The sequence below is a fragment of the Oculina patagonica genome, chromosome 1, assembly GCF_052425735.1.
Source record: "Oculina patagonica isolate OP01 chromosome 1, crgOcupat, whole genome shotgun sequence".
Taxonomy (NCBI): Eukaryota; Metazoa; Cnidaria; class Anthozoa; order Scleractinia; family Oculinidae; genus Oculina; species Oculina patagonica.
In genome coordinates this window covers 7,678,557-7,702,514 of record NC_135758.1, presented here as the reverse complement: position 1 = coordinate 7,702,514, position 23,958 = coordinate 7,678,557, and the positions used below count along the sequence as shown (strand labels likewise).

General features: G+C 41.5%; 1 protein-coding gene across 1 annotated transcript in view; it reads right to left on the bottom strand.

Moving 5' to 3' along the window:
* Window positions 1–287: 287 nt before the first annotated feature.
* The window catches only part of LOC144654112 (protocadherin Fat 4-like), a 64,462-nt gene continuing 40,791 nt past the window's right edge, over window positions 288–23,958 (bottom strand). Inside the window, 21 exon segments of the mRNA XM_078514217.1 lie at window positions 288–3,329; window positions 4,166–6,169; window positions 6,911–7,143; window positions 7,954–8,257; window positions 8,757–8,881; window positions 9,347–9,497; window positions 9,975–10,169; window positions 10,381–10,557; window positions 11,359–11,433; window positions 13,286–13,405; window positions 13,852–14,071; window positions 14,188–14,395; window positions 15,042–15,624; window positions 16,527–17,231; window positions 17,955–18,553; window positions 19,148–19,384; window positions 20,148–21,249; window positions 21,816–21,999; window positions 22,198–22,418; window positions 22,420–22,434; window positions 23,135–23,284. Of these exon segments, the coding sequence (XP_078370343.1) occupies window positions 3,033–3,329; window positions 4,166–6,169; window positions 6,911–7,143; window positions 7,954–8,257; window positions 8,757–8,881; window positions 9,347–9,497; window positions 9,975–10,169; window positions 10,381–10,557; window positions 11,359–11,433; window positions 13,286–13,405; window positions 13,852–14,071; window positions 14,188–14,395; window positions 15,042–15,624; window positions 16,527–17,231; window positions 17,955–18,553; window positions 19,148–19,384; window positions 20,148–21,249; window positions 21,816–21,999; window positions 22,198–22,418; window positions 22,420–22,434; window positions 23,135–23,284 (7,905 nt within the window). The 3' untranslated portion in view covers window positions 288–3,032.

Here is a 23,958-nt window from a genome sequence, read left to right as displayed (position 1 = left end):
AGGGATATTTGATGTCTAGTCCAGAATAGGATTGCAAAATGCAGTTGAACAGAGAGAAAAAGAGAAACGTGTACAAAGCTCCGTTTCCCAACGAGCTCTTAAAAAATCTCCCAGCCTGTGCTGGTAGTGCACCAAATTTACGCCTACAGGGTGTGTGTGTGTGTGTGTGTGTGTGTGTGGGGGGGGGGGGGGGGGGGTACATTCCACCTTCACTGCAACTGGGTTTTTCCATGAAGCGAATGGCAAACACTCAGTCTATCGGCGGAAGACAAAAAAATTATAACGCCTTTAATTTAATATTCAAAAAAGTCATTTATTGTTTATTAAATTTACAAAGCTATTTACAAATTAGGGCATTCCAGCTGCCTATATAATCATTTTACATTAACAATCTTGAAATTTATAAAACAAACCTAGTTACTATAATCACTATTATGATCATGAGTTCCAGCCTCACAAATTTATTCGTCCACTTTTACAGCATTAGCCCATATCATTGATTTGGATGCTTTGTATTTAGTGAGGTCGAAAACCTTAATTACAATTAGAATTATATTTTTTTGTATTTTTTTTCGGTTTGTTTTTGAAAATTTTGTTTTCTACAAAAGTTTCGAGAGAAATCCATGTTAAAAGGGAACCATGTCACTAATTGTACGGTTTCTGAGAAAAAGATTACGCAAATTGCAAGAGTGATCGTCGAAGGGTTGTCCGAAGGCGACCGAACGTTGGTCGGAAATCTTCGCCTCATTTCGTGGCCAAAGTTTGAAATTACCACTTCACAAGCAAGTTTCAAAACCAATGTTACAGCAAGGCGCTTAAAAGTGTGACCACCTTTAATTAATTCACATTCTTTCGTGCAACCACCATCCAATCAGAAACCAAGGACAGGTTCCAGTTGACTTCTGATTGGATTAAATCTGCACGGAAGAATGTGAATAAATTAAAAGTGGTCACACTTTTGGGCGCCTTGCTGTAAACGAAGTGCTTTAAAACTCACTATAAGAGTAAAAGGCACTCGAAAATCTAGCCTAGCAAGTAAACATATCTCAGTACTTCTCAAGCCTTTCTATACATTTTCTTGCTTTTGCAGGATTAAACCGAAAACAAAGATAGTGACATAGCCCCGGCCTACGTACATTGACATATACTGTCGTAACTATTATACAAAGCGTATATCTATAATAAACGAATCAAAATGCAACATTTCATATATTACTGTGTAATTGGCATACTGCATTAGAGATGCTTTCGTAATGTCTCAAATTAACATTTAATTATAAGTGAATTATCACCCAATTGAACAAATTTAATAATTCAAAAGCGGACGAAAGTCTTTCTAATATTTTTTTTTCTGCACACTCTTTAAACTAACTTCTACTCCCCTGCGACTGAGGGTCGTCACAAAATTGCGAATGAAGTAAATAAAAATCATTCGTTGATATTCGATGGCTCAAACTTGAATTAAGTCGTGTCCACGAAATTTGAAATTTGTTTAAAATTAAAATTTGACACTAAAAGTTAAAGCGGTTTTCGTTTGAGTATCGTAAAAGCAAGCCAAAACCAAAGTTATTTCAATGGCGCCAACTACAAGAAACGCAAACAACATTACGGATCTAACCAATAAGAATTGGAGACGCGTAACTGGTGCCAAGCGCGGGAAAACACACGTGATCTAGTCGTGATTGGTTTTGGTTTTGCATCTGATTGGTTGAGTAGCTGGCGCGAGTTTTTTAAACCAATCACAGAGCGTATAAAGGAAAACCAATTGAAAGTACGTTTGACACTCAATTGAAAATCGCTTTACTGTAGACCAGATGATTAGCAACAGCCAATAATTGGACTGAACAGGGTACAAATCAGAGAATATATTGCAAAAAATGATTTTGAAATAACGAGCAAAAAAATGAAAAAACAAAACAAGGTTATATATGTGAAGATCATCGATAGCTAACTAGATGGCATTTCTTTGGCGGTAAAATGAAAGCTGTTAGCAAATGTCCACAGCGGTCGACAAACGCGCTGGGCGCGTGAGTTCCCGCCAAACCTGTCGCTTGTAAACGTCGCAATTTTCAGCAATTTCGACCGCTGTGAAAGCTGTAGCACAAGGCATTACAATCCTTAGCATGTTAGCTGTCAGCTTTGTTATTGACATCAGAAAAACTCACCTGACCTGTCAATGGAAGTCACATGCGTGTTAAAGTAACTGCATTTATAAAATGCAGTCGTTGTCTATTAAATTTTTATTATACTTATTTCGTATTATATTATATTGGAAAATGATCGCATAAAAGCGTGGTTTGATCAAACAAGTATAATTTCTCTGTGCAATTAATTAAACAAAATCGAACTATCTATATAACGATATCTAAAGAAAGCTATTGAGTCTCAAACCGTTCCTTATATCCCGAGAAAAAATGTTTTCCTTATAGCATCTAAGTAATTTCTTCACCTCTGAGACTGAGAAAGCTATGAGATTCGTGTCCCCAGGGTCTTCACCACTTCCAAAAATTAGAAATCGACACGTGCTGCTTCTCTGATTGGCTATAAAAAAGGAACCAATCAGAGACAATACATGGATCTCTGCAGTGTTGCGTCATCAGAATAGAATGTGTTTTGACTTGGACGGTCGAACCTCGCTAATTTTATCAACATCTTTAGTTTTAACGTCTGTCGACACATTTCATTTGTTTTTACTTTCAAAGCTTAAGATTCCAAAGTATAACTAACGATTTCATTGTGGGAAATGGCTGTGTCAGCGAACAAATGAAACACTGTTAATTATCAGCTTGAGGCTTCTAATATCGATAAAGGAAATTACGACGAGCAACGAAGGTCTAACCCTCGAAACATCACTGCTTTTTAAACCGTCACAGCGGTTAATTAACTTTTAGCAAATTCAATAATTTTAATTTTTTAGATTAAAAAAATCACGTTTTTGGCATTGCTGCCAGTTTCTAAAAAGCACATTAACCCTTTATCTGTAAATTAAACCTTTGTCAGCTAAGATCACAGTCTTTGCACTCAACTCCACTTCAACAATCACTCTGCCCCAAGTCGTCATCAAGCGTTTGCACTGGCGGGGAACTGGGAGTAGCAAAAATGCTTGAGATATCCTCGGGGAATTCTTCTATCTGCCTGCGAGTCTGGTACAGAGGATTAAAGAACCCGGGTGGCTCGTTATCTTCAGGCTCCTGGTCAACTGGTTTATCTGGTTTCTTGGGTGTGTCGTAGGTTGGTTCTTTCGTCTCCTTGGCAGCTCGTTTGTCCGGTTTGACTGGAACAGCGTAGAGCGCGCTTTCATCTTCCTTTGGCTCAGATTTCTTCTTTTCCTGAGGAAAAGTCAAAGATAATGAACATTCATGTTTCTCGTTACACACTGGCAAATGGTTACTTAAGGCCAAAAATTGAATCGGAAATATGGGCATCTTGTTAATACAGGACACCTTCTAGGGAAGTGGTTCTATTTTTAACTTATTACAAGGTCTACGCATCACTACTGCGTGTCTTTGAAATGAGTGCTAAATTGTAAAAGCTTTTCAAACCCTCTAACAGCAAGGTATTTCGTTGATCGTTAAATGCATTCACTGTCGTTTTATTCCCTTTAGGGGCACAGCTGTCCCGCACCAAATTTGACAACCGCCGAAATATTTTCAATCCTTTTTTTGCTGACTTTACAGAACATTAACAGAGGCAAAATATCATAATCGGACGAAAAACGTCTTGAGTAGCAAATTACTCGATAAAATAAGCACTGTCCGAGCAAAATGCTTCTGGAGTTTCGGAAAACAAGAGAAGCCTGTTCTTCTTTTTCTAGGACTTTAAATCTTTTAGCAGATCTAGACAAGTAACGAGAACATGTAGAATGATCCATTAGGAGATATTATCTTAACGTTTCACCAGATTCTTCATACTAACATTACAGCGCCTTTCAGTAATATGCGGAGTCCGAAATTTAATTAAAACCTGCAGGGTCGTACCTAGGATTTTTTGTCTGCGGGGCAAGTTTTCCTGGCGGGGGCAACTGACCCCCCCCCCCCCCCTCCCCCCCACACCCCGTAGGTACGGTCCTGAACTTGGAAAAAAGAAACAAACAAAATGGATCAAAGTCCACCAATGGTAGCCTTTCCTGAGGCGTACGCTAAGATGATTGACAACTATCTCTCACCTGTCTGTATGACGTAAACATGGGATTCGCGAACCCAGTAGGCTCAGAGGCCTTAGCATCCTCTTTATCCTCCACTATTTCCTGTTCGTCCTGTTTGTCCGGTTTGAAGCGGGAGTACATTGGGTTTTCAAAGCCACGTGCGGATTCCGTTCGCTTCACCGTCACTTTTCCCGGCTCGGGCTCCTGGTAGATAGGGTTGTCCACCATGTTAACTTGTTGTGGACCAACTTCCTCTTCTGCGGTGCCGTAAATCGGATTCATAGCTCCGGTTTCGTCTATCTGTTGGTTAGCCATGTGATGCCTGTACATGGTGTCCGCGTAGGAATCTTCAGTCTCTCGATACCGCTCATGTTCAAGGTACTTGCGCTGCCTCTCACTCAGATTGTTCCGTCGGCAAAGAACAAGCCCTGTAATTATGACAATCAGCAGGAGCCCCCCGATGCCCCCGATGACATAATACAAGCGCATGCTCGAGGAATGCCGCTGGTTTTTAAGGGGCGCGTCTTTGGGTTCTTTGGCAACGCAAGATGAAATCCGCAGATATTCAACTCTGTCGGCTGTTGTCTTGCATAGGTTATAGTTAAAATCATCCTGTACCCCATTTGTATATCCACTGAAGAGACACGTGTTGTTAATACCGCACAGAACAGTTTTTTCAGGAACTCCGAGATATTGATTCTTTTCTTCTGAGTAAACAAGCACAATAAAGTCCACTGAGGTCTCGGTTTCCGCACTTCTCTTTGCTTTAGCCTCGTGTTCTAAACTGGGGCTGATAATATAAACATCCTTCACATTAACAGTCGTACTATCGTATTCATCATTTGTTATTTCCCTGAGCGGTAATGTAAGTCCACTTAAAAACCTTTCAAACCGATACTGCCACTCCGGACTGGAGATGTTCTCGCTTTCGGGAAACTGCAACGAGACAACCATGTCCTTCGAAACACATTGCGTTGAGTTGTACTTTTTGACGTTTGATGGTATACAGATTTCTTGTTCTTCGCACGATTTTGCTGTGCATTCACCGGACTTCCACTGACAAAGGGGACCAAAGAATCCAGGCTCGCAGATACAAGTGAAGCTGTTAACTCCATCCACGCACTTCCCTTCAGCGCACGGGCCTCCCTCGCAGTCATCTATGTTCGTTTCACAGTTAACCCCAGTATAACCAAGTTCACAAAAGCAGTTGTATCCATTTATGACGGGATTACAAGAAGAATCGTGCTGACATGGGTTCGAAAGGCAATGATCGATGAACGTGCAGTCCGTGCCGTTGCGATATCCACTGGGGCACGTGCAGTTGTAATAATTCACGTAATCGTGACACGTGCCACCGTGGCTGCACGGATTCGAAAGACATTCGTCATTTTCAGTACAGTTGTAGTTACCCGAGAAGCCTTCATTGCAAGGGCACGTGTAATTCTGCCAATCAACGCGAGCGCAGGTGGTGTGCACGGGACACGTTGACCACGCGCATGGGTCAACTTTGGTCACGTGAACTTTGACCGTGCCGTTAAATGATTCTGGGGGGATTCCATTGTCTTCAGCTTCTATCAGAATTTGATAGCCTCGAATGGTGTAATCCTCGTAGCTGAGATGGGACTTCACTGTCAGGTAGGGCAAGCTACTGCCTCCTTGACTGACACCTGAAGAATTATCGTTGCATTTATCTTCAATGGAAAATGTATCCCGGTAATTAAGCAGCGTATAACGCACTGTTTGTGAGCGCTCGGGGTTCCTGGATGTCACCTGCGCCAAGCAGTAGCCAATGGATACATTCTCAGGAACAGTGACGTTTTCGGGAATTAGTCTGATGTCGTCAGGTGCCTCATTGACGTCAATGACTTTGATTGTGACGTCACTAATGACGTCAAGCGGAGGTCCTGTTCCTTTTGGTGGATGATCTGTGGCTTGTATGGTAACAGTGAGTACTGCTGGCGGGTGAAGGTTCTCGTAGTTTAAGTACGATGGGTCTTTTACGACAAGATAGTTATTGCTGTTCACCTGGAACAGATAGAATGCATTTCAATCAATCAATCAATCAATCAATTACCAACTAATAAACCAACCAGGGAACCTGACCAACCAACGAGCCAATCAACCAGCTAGCTAGCCAATCAATCACTCAATCAACCGACGAATCAATCAATCAATCAATCAATCAATCAATTAATTAACCGACCCATCAATCAATCAATCAATCAATCAATCAATCAATCACCAACAAACCAAACAACCAATCAGCCAATCACTCAGTTAGTCAATCCGTCAGTCATTCAGCCAGCCAGCCAGTCAGTCAGTCAGTCAGTCAGTTAAGCGAGCAAGCAAGCATATGTCGACAGTTTTGAAACTACAAGCAGCAGTTTTTACTTCAAGACAAGCAACATTCTCTTAAAATGTTACTATAAAACTCGGCAAGATGCGAAACATGACAATATGATGTCATACGACACGGTACGGGGACTTGTCTAAAATCAGGAACAATCAATAACAGACAGACGGACAGACAGAAAAACAAGCAAGCAAACATTAAAGCTATGATCCTTTTCCTCCGCCACTTGTATAATAGTAACAATGGCAATTCAGTTATTGCTGATTAACTGTGTCTAAATCAGAGTTCATTTAAAACAAAATCTTGTCTGATCACCGTAAAATTTCTCATTACATTATTAATACATTGTCAACTAGACAACTGAGGAGAATACAGAATCTCATCAACTACTATAAAGGCTATATAAATGTTACCTTGAAGACGGACGAGTAATTTCCAGTGACAGTGAAAGTGTGATTTTGTCCTATATCCGGGTCCTTGCACGTGAGGAATCCGATGACGTAATCCACGCGCACGTTCTCCTCTACCACAGCAGAGCCGTTCAAACGAATGTCGAAAGGAGCTTCATTTACGTCTGAAATCTGAACACTGAAGTTTCTTTGCACGGAATACGGGGGATTCCCGTTGTCTTGGCATTTAACTGAAACTGTTTGTTGGCAAAATGAGAAAAGACCTTTAGTTAGTTCTTGTCTTTAAAACGTATAACGCGAGGGGCCTTGAGGGGTTAAACGGGAACTGGGATCTGGGGTTAAATTTTCACTGGAAAAGGAGATTTGGGTCACTGGGACTGGGATTTGGAAAATCAAAAAAAACAATAGGCTTGGAAATGGGATTTGGGCAAAACTACCCCTCCTTCAGGACCCTCTAACATGTTCCTATGTTTTTAATTAAGTCCGTGGATTAAAACTTTAAGTATGGTGATTTAAATAAAAACTATTGGGCAGCACTTTCCTATGGTGCTGTTTTCAGAATTTCTCAAAATGGAAATTTGCAATTTTTCTTGAGTAATGATTTTCGTTGCCCTTCCGAGGATTAAAGGACATCCGAAATCCTTCTCACTGATCTTAACCATCGTTTTTAATCACATCTTTTCTTTTTCTAGTGACATATAAAAATGACTATGCACAAAAATCAGGGAATGAACATTTCAATAACACTGCAAATACAAAACAAAAAAAGCTCGGATGGACAAAAGTTGAAGCAGATTAAAACGGATTGCGATATGGCTTTTTGAACAACTGTTAGGCTGAACAGTTTTCAAAAATAGGAGATATCTTTGTTTGCAATGAAGTTATGTTTTGTCATTTAGTTCCATAGAAGGGATTTCTTCGCTAACATTAAGTTTAATTCATAGCGTGTATTCGCCAAAACTTTCTGACAAGGCTCTTTTTTACAAACGAAGTTGTTGGCAGAAGGATACAAAGACAGATAGCAAACATTGACTATTACATTTTACCTTGTATTGGAGTGCTCAAATGGCTTTCGTAGTTCAAGTCAGCGTTTTGTTTTACACGAATCTCCGATGAAGATTTCGACACTGAACTGATGTAAAAATAATTTCCTCCTGCTAGAAGTACACACTTGTGTTGTTGCGAAACGTCTTCATCGACCACACTCAAATTCGCCAGCGAAGTTCCACTCGGGCTGTTCTCGGGAAGCCAGATCTTGAACGAAGTGTTGTCGGGTACCGCGAGAGACGAGCTGAAGGTGATATCCGATGGCTGATCGTTGCTATCAAGTACAGTTACACTTAAAATTCCCTGTAAGTGAAATGAAAGAGTTGAGTGGTTAATATCAAGTTTGATAATAAAAATGGGTCAATTTTCATCTATAATTTTGGTTAGAACCTTTCGGCTAAAGAGAACTTGAAAACCTCATATCCGAAACAATGTGATCTTATTCGTTGCGATCAGTTATTTTCGCGGCGTGGCAGTGGCGCAACCCAAAAATACCCTTGACAGTAGAAAACCAATTATATCACTTATTTTAGAACAGTTTAGACCAAAAAACTGCGAAATCCCCGTGACAGTCCCTTTATTTAAATTCTGTGACAATTCTACGTACTTTGTTATTATACATCTTAGGAAAATTTAGTGCTGGTGTCTTTCCAGGGTTGATTAAATCCCTTATTCTTATTACGTTACTTTTTATATTGGTTATAGAAAGTGAGGTGAATTTAGCTAATGTGCAGTCTAGTTTAGCTCATCAGATGTTGGTTTTCCTGTGAATGTTGAGCATTGCAGCGCTATAAAAACAAACCTGTATGGAGTAGGGTGGAGAGCCGTTGTCAGTGGCATTAATGGTCACGTTGAAAGCTGGTGTAGTTTCGTAATCTAGAGACGCACTGCTAAGCAACAGATAGCTGCCATTGACAGTGAGCATGTCTGCAAGTAAAAATCGTGATCAGTCGAGAGCTATTATCGATCATTAAGGGAGAAACCCTTGTATTACGCGAACAGGAATGTGTGTTGATGCCCTGCCAATCGAAAAGGCTACAACCGCACGTGCAAAGTGTTGGCACGCGGTTACCTCGTGTTTCCGCCCCACAGAGCTCCTGACATTCAATGAAATACAACACTTCGGTCTGGTGTGTGGGGATGAGACAAGCTCAGGCCTAGCGCTGCTGATTTATGTGTGGAAAGGAAAATAAACGACTCACTAGAAAGCTCAGGATTACGTGAAATCTGATTGTTCATCAAGCTAGAGTGCATAAGGGTCAGTGATAGAAAGAATAAGCCTGGTTTTGGTACCCTTTGTTGACTGGGTTTTGAAATCCCAAGATACAAATAACCTTCAAATCTTGTAACTCTTTTCTTGTTCACATTTACTGGATCCCAGTATGACCTTACCTTGACCAGAAATAACCGTGAAAGAATGGGTTTGATTGGCATCTTGATCTTGAGCCCGCAGTAAACCGACAACTGTACCGGCGGTCGCGTTTTCATAGACTCCTTTTGATACGAGACTGACAGCGGTGGGCGGGTCATTTACGTCAATCACCTGCAATGCAGTAAATTCTTGATTATATTTCGACCTAAAATTCCACGTCTTTTAGCCTCGTATTAAATCTTTAAAAAAGCGGAGAACAGTTATTTCATAACGCTTTTTTGAACGAAACTACAAGCCCTGAAAAAATTCTTGGGAAGTTTTGCCCTTTTTTCTTCCCCTTCCCTTCCCTTTCTGTTGCGCCCCCGCAGGTGGGGCCCTTGTGGGGGACGGGGACCTTCAGCAGGAATGGGGATGCGGATCCTCTCCCGGTGTCCCTTCCCTCTGTCTGGGTGTGCCTCCTCCCCTCCCTCTTGCTTCGGTCTTTTTTTTTTTTCGATCGGATCTCGCTGCGCTAAAGACACAACTACGGGCTTCGCGCTTAGTTAACTAACAAAATATATATACTTCCACATGTTATTCAACTGGCTAAGTATACATCAATGGAACGCAAAAATACTATACGAATAACGCCATAAACATTGTCTTTACCTGCATCGTGAAAGTGAGACTGGTACTGAGAGGTGGATTTCCGCTGTCCATTGCAACAATGGTCACTATGTACGAGCCTTGAGTCTCAAAGTCCAGCGTTCTGGTCGTTATCAGTCTATTGCCTATCAATTGAAGTGCGTTGGAGTCTGGAGACTGGTCTTTGATAGAAAGTGTCACATTGGCCTGTCCGCTCCTCTGTAAATAGAAAGGTTGTTTTGGAAAATGAAACATCAGAATATTCAAATGGTGCACAAAGTCAGAAATTGTCGAAAAGGTCCAAAAACAGAACGCATAGTTTCATAACCACTGTCTCGGCCTGATCTTTACAGTTTTGTGAGGACCATTTGCGGTAATTCAAATGAAACCTCTAGCCGGGGGAAATATTTCTATCAAGCAAGTATCTTACCGGTAAATCAGGATCAAGAACACTGAGCCTGCCCACTAGATCCCCAGGGAATCCGTTCTCTTTCACAGTCGTGGACGAGATGGTCAGATTATATGGAGCCTCGTTTACATCCTGGACTTTGATAGTGAACAGTGAAGAGACGGACAGAGGGTTGGGTAACAGCTCCGTGCAAGTAACCTGAGAAAGTACAGAAAAGAAGGTTTTGAAGACTATGATGGCAATGATCTTTAATGGTAACAGAGAGCAACTTAGATTTATCCACTGACAAAGTTCAACTCGATCTAAGTGACTATACTAACATTTTCTCATAACCATTTAAGTCCCAAGAGTGCCAAACAACAACTTTCTATTCACCATATCAATACTTTATCACGAGAAAAGGTTATAAGAATTAATAAAATTATCACCAAATGAAAATCGCTTTGATCTTTGAACAAATTTTTGCAACTTTAAAATACCAAAAGAAAATGCATGGAGGTCAGTCTTTGTTCAAATAATCGCCCCGATCGTTTCTATCGCATTGTTTGCCAATACTGAGACGACCGTAGGCGATTGGAAGCGATCAGGGGGTTCTCGTATGATCGTCCCGAACGCCTGGTATGAGCGAAGACCTACGAAATACGATCATTTTAGCGCTAGATCCAGCACAATGACAGCCTTCAATGAAAGAGCAAAACTTGTGGCCTCCTATCTTCTCAGTCATTGCAGTTTTACGGCGAAGAAGGGAACGAGAAGCTAGAGGGATAGAACACGGGCGATCCAAGCGATCGTGATCGCCCCAATCGCCGCAGACGTTAGCGATCGTCTGTGTAATGTTCTCACATAATCTCCCCGATCGCAAAAACACTTTTTGGAGTGACAGAGGCGATAGAAACGATCGGGGCGATTATATTAGAACCAGGCCTTACTCGATAAGAACATTCACAAAATAGAGATACAACTATTGATTGATACACCATTGTAACATGGTTAACTTACGTTCACTGTGTACAAGTCCAGTGTTTCAAAATCCAATGTGTTTTGAGCCACCACCAGAGTCACGTGATTAACAACCTGCAAAGAAGTTTGTAACAATACAGTCATTAGCCTCAGAGTATGCCTTATAACTAGTTGTACCTATCGGTAAGTGCCAACGAGCGAAATACTCATGTTTGTTCATAAGAACAGATATTGAATGGTTTTTGATAGAACTATATTTGAAATGACTCATAAATGACACAGGCTTGATAGCCTGCGTAGCAGGCGCCGTAGTTTCCAGCGCGCGTATTCTCGCGATCGCGCACTCAGTTTTAAACACACTAAAAAACGTACACAGATGTCTGCTACGCTAACTTGAACGGTCAAGGATTATTTGGAGACAAAATTTTTATTCAAGTTAACATTACATTTGCCGTTAGAAGCAAACAACTTTTGACTTCCTTGTATGTATGACATGCAGTAATTTTAGTGAGAGTCGCTTTGAATTGATGTTATTCCTACGCGGAGCGAAAATGCGTGCCAAATAAAATATAAACGGTATTTGATTTGGAATAAATCATCGGTCAAAAATTACTATAAACACAATCAACACTAAAAGGAAGCATTTACCCGACTTCAGCATTCTCATAAGTCAAGAAAACTCTATTTGAAGTCAGCAGTCCGTTTTGATTTTCATGTCTCTCTCTTCGATCGTAAACTAGTTAAAGGACTCCTAAGTCGAAAGATTATTTCATCGCTTTGAAGACCTTGATGTTTTTTTTTTCGGCGGTCGAATATTCTGTAGGGTATTCTCTTTCGATTTATAGTTCCCTAAAGGTGTATTTATCGGTAAAGGGATAAATGACCACATTGAAAATTTTAACAGCGAGCCGCGTGGACGCCATTTTGGTCATTTGCTCTCTAGCAAGGAGTGAGAGACTGGGAACCAGTTGGGAAGAACAATACAACCCAAATATGGGGTTTACTTACACCCAAATATGGTAAAAAAAAAGTCCCTTACGCAGAACGTAAGATTTTCTCTGCCTATACACTCATACGCACACGGCTCTACGATTCTGCCGCCTCGACAGCCTCACCTCTTGGCTCGGCTGTCTCGTTGGTAATGAATCGTAAAAAAACTCTTAAGCATGTTCAATGTGACTCGTGCGATGCGAGTTATGTGGGTTATACGAGCGGACACCTACACACACGTGTGGAAGGACATAAATAACAGTCATCGTCCATATATAAACACTATCAAGACAAACACGAAAAGGTCCCTGAAGACCTACTGAGGCGTTTTATTGTTATCAAGAAATGCAGAAATAAATTTGATTGCTTAGTGCACGTAATGTTATTTATCAGAGAACTAAAATCAACTCTCAACGTGCAATCAGACTCAATACGTGCAAAAGTATTTCTGTAATTTGCCTCGCATGCCTTATTATGTTAATTTACGTAACAACTATATCGCACAATTTGTAATCTTTTTTAATCTTACCTTGACAATGGAGCCATGAAGACCCCGAAACGTCGGTTACTTTTGCTTATTTTCACTTGTTTGTGTTTAACAAAATCATTATTATTAAGCATGTTGTTCGATAAAATAAAATCGTGCGTCCGCTGTCCGATTTAAAAGTAGAGAGTCCGAATGGACCCATTGTTCTTACATGTTCTCACAGTGCTTCTCCACCCAGGTGCATAAATGAGTTACCTCTCGAGAATTGTCTTGTTTTCGCTGCTACATACTTTTTCAGCTTGCCAAAACTTGATGTAAAAATAAAGACGGCAATGATATTTTCCCCAAAATAACACGTGTTCTCACGCGCGCGTAATCTTCAACTATCACCGGGAAATCTCGTTTTCGTGTTTGGATCTTGAGGTCTCTAATTCGATGAAATAGCGTCCAAAATGACTGGATACACACCCCTTTTTATTCGATACTTACTTTGAATGGTCCACCAGCTGCCACAGAGCAGTGGAACTTCTGTAGAGGCATATGAAGATTATCCGGATCGTACACTGACAAATTACCCACTACTGTACCCACGGGACTGTTTTCGGGAACCTGAAACATCGAGAAGAAGGGTTATTTTCGGCACCGTCAACTAAATATGTTGGGGTGGGATGGGAGGGGGGAAATTATCTCCACTTAAACTGTCATTGGCCATTGGCATGAAGGCGTTTAAAGAAAAGCATTAACAGAGTTTCTCACTTATAACTGAAATAAAATGAATGTTGACAATCATGATAACGAACGTATTCCCTGCAACCCATACGATTTTAGGTCAATCTTTAAAACACGAGCCTCGCATTTTCAAGATTGCTGTTGTAAGTAATCCACTTCCATCCTTGCAGTTAATGTTTAACCTCGCTTCCTGATTATTTCACTGCCTTTTGTGAAGTACAGTTTTACAAAATGAAAGCATTATTGCATTACTATTACTATGCTGCAAAATGCCAATGCCGTTTTTCAGTGTCGGTTTGATTTTGCCCCTGGTAACAACACATTACCTGGTTTCCAGACAGTGAGATGTTCTGCGGCTGCTCATTGGTGTTTTTCACGTTCACAACAAAAGTGCCTGTCACTGAGTAAGGCGGGAAACCGCTGTCTGTACTGTTCACGGTCACCGTGTAGTTCGCATACTGTTCGTAATCGAGCCCAGATTTCTGAAGAGTTACTCGGCCTGAAGGCGACTCAACAGCAAAGAGATTTAGAAGACCGGGTGAACTGCTGTTGATAATAGAAAGTAATAACATTAGCTTATTGGAAGTAAAACTAAGCTATGATGAAAAAATCAAAGCAAATAGAGAAGTTTCTTCAAACACGCACTACGCGTCTCGCTATACCTCTGCGTGCGGCGTCCTTGTGCAAGCACATCGACTATTTGGTACTGGTGCGTCTGTCCGACATCTTGATCAGCGGTCGTCACCGTTCCTATATACTCTCCTGATTGGCTGTTTTCGTAGACACTCAGTGGACCGCTGGCTGTTATGCCCGTGGGCGGATCATTCCTGTCTCTGACGACTATTGTGAAATTCTTTGTCGTGCTAAGACCTAACAATAAATAACAAGTATGAATGACAGATGATCATGTATAAGGTAAATTCTTCCCTGGTAGTCTTTTATTATTACAACTTTTGTAAAGAATTGTCTAGGTTTGTCGGGAGACAAAATTAATTACAAATTAAGCCGATGCATAAATATTTTGTGCAATACTTTAAATAATAAGATTCTTGAATAGTAATTTGTAAATTTGACACGTTTTCTAAGTACTTCGACACTTCATTATAGAGCGTTTTCATCCTGGCTACCAATATTAGTGTTTCTAAGGGACGGACCATTGGAAATAGCCGGAAGGGGGTGACTTTTCCTAAATAAAATTCCTGCAAGAGAATCTTGTCTAAAAATAAATTCCTGCAACTACCTCCACGTCCGGTTATTTCTAATGGTCCGTCCCTAAACATAAGAAAAGAACTCACTTCCCAAAGGAGGGGAATTCATGGCTCACTATATGATATATGCGAAAAAGCTCTCAGTCGACTTTCAAAAGAAGAGTTGCATGCTTACGATTGAGGCACTCATTTTTTGACAACCCCACATTTACTTGAAAATTGCGTCCCGCTGTAGAAAGAGATTAAGGATCTGCCTCGAATGCATGCTACTCGCCCCAGCTCATCTTGCGCGATGAGTAAGAACTAACCTTCGTTGTCAGCAGATTTGATAACAAGCGACCAAGTGGTTCTAGCTTCAAAATCCAAGCTTCTCGTTGTTTTAAGCGCACTGCTGACAATTGCAAAAGGAACGTTGCCAGAAGGACTCACGATGCTATAAGTGAACGTCTGTACCACGCTCTGTTCATTATCCGGGTCAGCGGTATCCAGACTTCCCACAGTGACAATCCCAGCATTCTCCGCGACCTCATTATTGGACAGTGTGATGTCATAGGGCCTCTCGTTGACGTCAATGACACCGATTTGGACAGTTTTGTCGAAAGATAAAGGCGGGCTTCCGCTATCGACACATCGAATATCTACACTGTAGACTTGCTTTTTCTCGTAGTTCAAATTTCCGACTACAATAAGAGAATTTCCTGTCGCGTTGACCATAAAAGGTGTATAAACGGATAGAAGTCGACAGGAGTGATTTTGCCAGGGTCCTCTGGGGCCGTTATTGTCAGGGTCTATCACAGATATGTTGCTAACCAGCGTGCCCTTAGGGCTATTTTCTGGGACATTTCTCGAGAACAAAATGATGTCCGTTGGACGCTCGTTGACATCAATGACCTGGAAACAAACAGGCAGCATTAGATTTCTTTACTTTCTCACTGGGAGCCCTCAAGCACAAACGCCCCTAATTCCTTTGGGATATCTCTTGTTTACTTCCCTGCTTCTGTATATTCTCTAGGGAGTCTACTGTGCATAATTTTGGCTAGTTCGGTATAAATAGGCCTGTTTTATCATGTTTTTCCCTCTCTTCGTTTAAACGGAAGCCAGACATCAGATCGTCGCCCCACCCTCCTCCCCGCAGCGATGGCTTACCTTTGTGTTTTAGCTCCCGCTCCTTTCCGCCTCCGGGCTCGCCTCTTCCCATATCCTATCCCTACCTGGGGCGTTTGGGAGTGGGGGCTCCCAGTGGGAATTTATTACTTTTACAAAATTGTGCTTTTAATTGCTGATATTCTTTTATCAGCTTCTCCGTAATCTAAGCTAAATTTTTTTCTCGTCCAATTATGAGATGATAATTAAAAGCTCGAATTCAAGCGCGATTTTAAGGCGACCTCGCCCATGAAAACTACTGACAGTTCGAGGCGACGCAAATTAATGGTAAGTTATTGCAGACGTCTGTAAAACTTCTGGATATTGATTCACCTTTATGCATCAGACAACGCTGCGTTTATGAACAACACCTCTATTAAGTTCTTAATTTCTCAATTCTTGGGACGTTACTTCGGCTGATCCCACAAGAAAAAAATAAACATGCAGCTTTCGACAACGGTTTCGTTGGTTTTCGTCGGTGTTAATAGTTTGTAACACGGCAACAAACTAACGAAATCTCGTTTCAAAGCGCTCGTGTCATTTTCTCGTTAGAGCACAAACCTCGACACCTACAAGCTTTACTGGAATTACAACAGTGCCTAGATGAAGCTGTAAAAAAGTAATTTATATTCAAAGCAAATACAACTAACCTGAACAGTGAACGTCTTGTCAAAACTCAACCTTGGGCTACCATCGTCTGTGCTTCGTACCCCAATAGTGTAAGTCGACTTTGCTTCGTAATCCAAATTTGCGAAAAGTGACGTGTAAATCTTGTTGTTACGAAGGACGAATTTCCATCCACCGTTATTTATTAGACTGTATCTATGAGTCTGATTCGTATCTTCGTCCGTGGTCTGAAGATCACCAACAAAACCATTATTGACGTTCTCGTTGATAAATGCTGTATCACTTCCTGCCAAGGTAATATTTCTCGGGCGGTCATTAACATCTAATATCGTGACCTGGAACGGCTGCACGTGGAATAACCCACTGACATCAGTCACACGAACCATGATATCTTCACTGGGACTTGTTTCAAAGTTGAGCTCACCGCTGACTTGTAGCAGCGCGGTACACTTTGTTTTCACGCCCGGAATGTTGGTGATGTTGTGACACGTGACCTGTGAGCCCGCGGTGAACTTGCCGCTGGCGTCATCATCTAAAGAGAACGTCAGGCTTTGTACCTCGTCATGATCTAAGGCTTGAAGTGTCCCCACTGTCTTGCCTACTGCTGTGTTTTCGTTCACTTTTGGAGCGTTGTCAGGGAAAGTCTGTTGTCCTGATGCGGATGTAAGCGTCGTGTTTATGGGAGCTTCGTTCACGTTTTCCACAACGATCGTAAACGTCTTGCTGACCTGTAAGAAACACATGAGGTTGTTAGGCCAAACCAGGTACTCTTTAACCGTAAGCGAGATAAGCATCAATTTTCTCCTAACAAAACCCAACTTGATCCTACAAAAAGGTCTTGAGAATCCAAGAAGTGATGACGAAAGAGAAATCGTCTTGATATTTGATCAATTTCTCCCAACTAGTACGGCGACAAATGTATAGCGACCAGTTGCGAGAATATGCAGGTTGATCGTGGGGCTACAAGGGTAACCGTCATATTAGACTTTCGCAGTTGACGTATCGAGTTTTATCAGTTTTTGAATACACTGTGCACGCAGTTGACAATTGGTTGTATCAGTTGTGTTTCACGTGCGTTGGTAGGTATTTTTATCGGCTAATGGTTAGCGCGCCGGACTCCGGAGCGAATATTCCGGGTTCGAGCCCTGACTGGGGTCACTGTGTTATGTTCTTGGGCAAGACACTTTACTCTCGCAGTGCCTCTCTCCACCCAGGTGAATAATTGGGTACCGGCGACATAATGCTGGGGGGGAACCCTGCTATGGGCTAGCATCCCATCGAGGGGGGAGTAGAAATATTCCTAGCTACTTAATGCTATCGGAACCGGAATAAGCTCCGACAGTATGCACCACTTGGCTCGAGGATGCCCCTATTTTTTAAACCTGCACATTTGTTAAAGTTCTTACTTCGTTTTATATTCTAAGATGGATTTTTCTAAGAGACAAACTTACTTTTAACGGTACCGTCCCATTATCTGTAACCTGCGCAACAATCTTGTGAGCCTTGCTCGTCTCGTAATCTGTGTCCTTAGCTTTGAACAAGTAACCAGAAGAATCGATCCCAAACCGTCCGCTATCACTGTCAGTAAGCGAAAACGTTAGCGTTTGGTACTTATCTTCGTCCGTCGCGGAAAACCGACCGATCTTCGTACCAATTGTAGCATTTTCTTTCACCGTGCGGCTCGACAGTTTGAAGTCACGTGGTCGGTCATTGACGTCATTCAAGGAAATTGAAATACTTGCTTCGCTGCTTTGAGGTGGGTTTCCATTGTCTGTGGCGCGAACTGTCACTGTATAAGACCGCTGTTTCTCGTAGTTCAACTTGCAGAAGTCTCCGCCATTTTTAAGGCAGTCGGCATTCGACAAAGCAACTTTAAGTTGGCTTCCATCCAGTTTAAATCTTCCTCCTGCTCCGACGGTAAGAGTGTACGTATGAGTTTGTCCGAGGTCTGGGTCTTGTGAGGACAGCTTTCCGACAACTGTGTCTTTTGCAGCATTTTCATCCACGACTGCATTCGACAAAGTGATGTTATATGGTTTTTCGTTGACATCTACAAAAAGTAAACATAAAACATTTCATCACCTTTCCGCGATTTTGATTGGATTTTCCATCTATGAATACAATAAAATTCTGTGTTAGCCTCATTCGCTGACATCCCTGGGCTCAACGGTAAAAAGCACTGCGCGTGTGCATTCCGTTACTTAAACTGACGCGGCAAATATACAAATCGTTTAATAAATATACAAATCGTGTTAACGAGCCTGCACATAATATTCTTGCGATTGTAAAACCTATGGCCCTCGGATTCCGTATCGAATTGGCATTTAAAAGTGTTGGTTTTTGTGGATGGGGGAAAACAGGAGAACCCGGAGAAAAACCCTCGGAGCAAGGATGAGAACCAACGACAAACTCAACCCACATATGACGCGGAGTCCGGGATCCGAACCTGGGCCACATTGGTGGGAGGCGAATGCTTAAACTTAGGCTTGGTACACGGATTATGCGCAAAAGAGATCTTCGAAAATTAAAGGCGCGCGCTTCAAACAAGTGAACAAAAACGAAAAGTAGCCTTGAGTGTTTTTTTCGTTTGACCAATGTACTTAATCAGTGAAGAAAACATTTCCTTTTTGCACGAGTCGCTTACCAATGACAGAGATCTGGAAATCCTTCACAACACTAAGTTGAGGGTCACCGCTGTCCAGAGACCGTACCGTGATGTTCCAAGAGGAGTGGGCCTCATAGTCCAGACTTGATGTTGAATTCAATGCGTTGCCGTCGATTACAAAAGGAAGTCCAGCGGTGTTACCCATGAGTTGGTAAGTAAATGACTGCCTGTTTGTTGGTTGATTGGCATTATCCGGGTCAGCGGTAGAAAACAATCCTGAAAATTATAAAAACAGAGACAAATTTTGAATGCGATTTTTTTTTGCTGTAAAAGAAGTAGCTACACTATTTTAATGTTTACACCACGTTTTTGTCTTCGTTTGTAGAACGTGTAGGCAAAACAACGTCAAAAAAGCACTATTATGAGCAGGAATTCAAAAAGAAAAAGGAATCAATGGCATCAGTGGAAACATAGAAATAGTGGTCAAGTTTTGTGGAAAATTACTATACTGAAGCTATCGATGGCGTTTTATGGCGAGTTCTGCATGGACGGGGTTTTGTTCTCAATTGAAAAATTCATCTCAATTTGAAAAATTCTGCCCTTGTGTCTTAGAAAAATCGCTAACAACAAATAACATTTTACTCTCCCTTCAGCAATTCACCTAAATCCACATCTTGGTTTTCTACACGCATTTCGTGTATGAGCGAAGCTATTTAGTCGTAGAATAAGCACCAATTTGACCAAAAATTCAGGAAAATCCTTGTGAGAGTTCTCTTTAAATGGCCGCACATCTTTAAGAACGTGAATCATGACAACATTTTCAAGTTTCTATTTCAAATGAAAGTTGTCGTTACAAATTCAGGACACAGACGAATGCTCTGACTTCAATCAACAACCCTTAATGGCTCTAGGTAATTGCGAGATCTTTTAAGAAACTGAAAGAAAAGAAAAGTGGCGCTACTTATTTCATGACATGTTCAGTAGACATGCCGTAGATTAACATCATAGTAAATGAATTTATTGACATTAAGTTCCAAACCTATCAGAGATGGCGATTGGTTCTCTGCGATGACGTCACTTGATAAGGAAATCCCCGTAGGTGCCTCATTGATGTCATTCACCGTGACTGATAAAGTCGTCACCAGGGACAATGGCGGCGAACCACTATCCGTGCACTTGACCTGTACACTGATCACTGAAGCCAGCTCGTAGTCCAAGCTCACGCTCCCTACTGTAAGAACGTTGGATTGAATCGTAAATTTTCCAATCTGGTTTCCAGTAACTTGACAACTGTGCGTTTGCCATGTACCACGTGACCCATAGTTATCCGGGTCACTGACACTCAGCTGACCAATCTTCGTTCCAGGTTGGCTGTTCTCGGTGACGTTCGCGGGCGCAAGGGTAATATTAACCGGGGCTTCGTTCACATCAAGAACAGTGATCTGGAAATCTTGCACCAAGCCAAGAGAAGGCGTTCCACTATCGTTGCTTAGTACTTTAACCGTGAAACTCTTTTGAACTTCATAATCCAAATTCGCTGAAGACGAGACGTAAAGCTTGTCATTTTGAATCACAAACCGGCCAGCGGCATCGTCCAGGAGTTTATACGTGTGCGACTGCGCAACATCCTGGTCACTAGTCACCAGTTGCCCAACTAACGCTCCGTTCGCGTTTTCATTCACACTCGCCGTGTAGCTTCCACCAAGCGTTACATTTTCAGGCGCGTCGTTTTCATCAACGATGCCAATCTTCAACTGATCAGTCGTGAACAGTCCTTTCTTGTCCGTCACGCGTACTGTCACGTAATACTCTCTAGACGTTTCGTAATCCAGAGCGCCATTTACTTTAAGATCGATTGTACACTTGGTGTTCACTCCAGGGATGTTGCTGATGGTCTGGCAGCTTGCAGATGATCCCAGTGTAAATTTCCCGCCAGCGTCATCATCTAGTTTAAAGGTCAGTGTCTGGACAGCATCGTGGTCCAAAGCTTGTAGTTTCCCGATGACTGTTCCGATGGCAGAGTTTTCGCGGATTTGCGCACTTCCATCTGGGAAAGTTAGTTGCCCTCCTTGAGAAGTAATGTTGATGTTGATTGGAGCCTCGTTCACATCCAACACTTCGATTGTAAATGATTTTTGCATCTATGGTATATAAAGCAATATAACGTCGTTGTTACTGAGAAAACAGATTCGAATAATAAATAAAGGACGTGGTGATAGTTGTAAATGTTTTTGTCCACAATTTCAAGCTTTGACCAATGTTAGTAAACCTTAAACTTTACAATCTAATCTAATGTCGCTGCAACTTTTTAAAGTGGCTTTTGATGGTCATTTAAAAATAAGAAGTAAAAGACCACTTTGAAGATAGTTTGCTTAATGATAAGATTAGCGTTGAAAAATTAAACAACAGGACTCAGCTCATAAACATTTAAATTTATAGCAACAACGGCTTATTCTTGCTAAATGTCGAACAAATTATGATCAAGTATTTTTCATAACCAAAATCAGAGATAGAACGTTTTCCAGTTATGGTCCCCCCTCCCTCCAACCCTAACGAATAAAAACCTTTCCGATCTGGTGATAGACTCCCCAGAAAAGTGCCCCTTGCCCTGGTTATAAACAGCTTCAAAACTCCTCAAATAGAGATTTAAGTCCAAGGAACAATCGAGATTTGACGGTAGTGCGTAAGTTGTGTAGTACTAAATCACCTTCATGGAGGGATTCCCGTTGTCCTGTACCACCGCTGTAATGATGTGCTTAGTTTGGGTTTCGTAATCGGTGTCCTTGGCCTTGTATAAATTCCCCTGGGAGTCAACTCTAAAGCGACCGCTGTCGTCATTCGTCAGTGAATACGTCAGCAGTTGGCTAGTGTCCTCATCGCGTGACGAAAACCTGCCAATCAGAGAAAAGAAGAACAAGAATTCATTAGACCAGGAATTCTGAAACATATTCCCCAAAGTCCGTTGCCTTGGGTGATGGAAAAAAAATTTCCTAAAAAGGCAACACACACAACTTACAAAAAAATATTTTTGTCCAATGAGAGGTGCGAAGCAATCGGTAGTACATTTAAAAATATCACGTGCCACTCACCTGCCAATCAGCGTACTGATGTTAGCGTTCTCCTTCACCTTGTTACTGGACAGCTGCAGGTCACGTGGCTTGTCATTGACATCCCGTAGGTCGATGGTAAAGTCTTTCTCGAACGACAGCTGAGGTGTACCATCGTCTGTAGTTTTCACTCGGATCACGTGACGCTTTTGTGCCTCGTAGTTCAAAAGGCAAGCGGAACCGCCCTGACTTAGACACTGTTTGATTGGAAACAGCCACCTTGAAAACAAAATATTAAGTTAATATTGATAATTAATAAACCATAGTTTAGGATTGAAGCAACTGAGAGTATCGAACGTGTCACCTAGTGTCAGAGCAAATAAGAAAACTGTGGGCAACGTTTGTGTTAATAAGCGGCTGCAAGGAGTTGTGAGTTTGGTCGAAAAGCATGTCATTTGTATTTCAAGGATTATATGGCTTCGATCAAGAGCCGGTTAGGTGGTGTAACCCAACAATATAGGAAAAAGGTACGAACAAGGTTGTTTTCGTAAATATTCGAATAGCAATCTAAATATAAAATACATGAAAGCTCACTGACGCTTTAGATGATTCTACTTTCTGTTCAGTAAATGTAAACATACATCGACCGATCGGATAACAACACGCGTGATTCTTGAAACATTTCATTAATCTTCAATTTCACTTGTAACTTTTACATCTCGGATCTTTATGACATATTGTAGGTCGATCTACAACAAGATTAAGCACCTGACATTAAATGTTTTACTCGTCAACATGCATATATTTCTCATAAACGTAGTTGGATGACGTCATAACTGTACGTCACTTTGCTCAGCGACCTCGTTCTTTGAATGAGAACCGCGGGCTCAAATTTAAACTGATAGAGAGTGGTGCTTGTTTCCTCGTCAGTACCTGTGTACAGTGGTCCCCTCCCCTCATCTAATCGCCAGTTGCCTACCTTAATTTTGTTTCCATCAACTTTAAATCTCCCCGAAGAGCTGTTTAGCAGTTGGAACGTGTGCTTTTGTGAAGTGTCTTGATCCAGCGCTGTTAAAGTACCAACCACTGTGTCCTTGTCGCTGTTTTCATCGACAACTGAGCTTGAGAGCTAAAAGGCAAAGAGAAAAGAATTTGTTGAGTAGTCAAGGTAATTATTCAATACGTCATAATACTGATAGAGCACGTGTGATATCGGTGGTTGTCACTGTAGAAACAGCTTAAAATACATGAAAAAAAAATCTCCAGTGGCCATTTATTGGAAATGTCAGCGGCAATTTCTCACAACAGAGATAAAATTTTACTTGAAAATTGCATTTAGGTCTGTTACAGGTTAACGCCTATCCCCTTTCTTCGGCCTATACTTTCAACGACTACAGCTCTCGACCAGAGAGCAACCGAAAATCTGCCAGTAATCCTATAATAACATTTAGCTTTACTACCCAAGCTCAAACATGTTTCGAATATCAGACTAGAAGTTTATTCTTCTTTTTGAAATTTTTGGCTAAGTTATTATCACAACAATTACAAGGGCGGGGTTTGGAAGGTGGGGAGGGGGAGGTATTTGTGCCCGCTAGTCATCCAGTTTATAAAGGTACAATGCCACGATTTATTACTGTCATTTTATGATGCCTAAAATCGCCTTTAAATCGAAGGAAACCTTAAAATATTAAGTTCACTGGGTAGGAAAACGCCAGAGGTATTACAAACAGACAAACTAGAACCGTTAGGTTAAATTTTTTAAGCTTCGCCAACCTCGCTGTGTTCTTTAAACGGGCGCCAAAC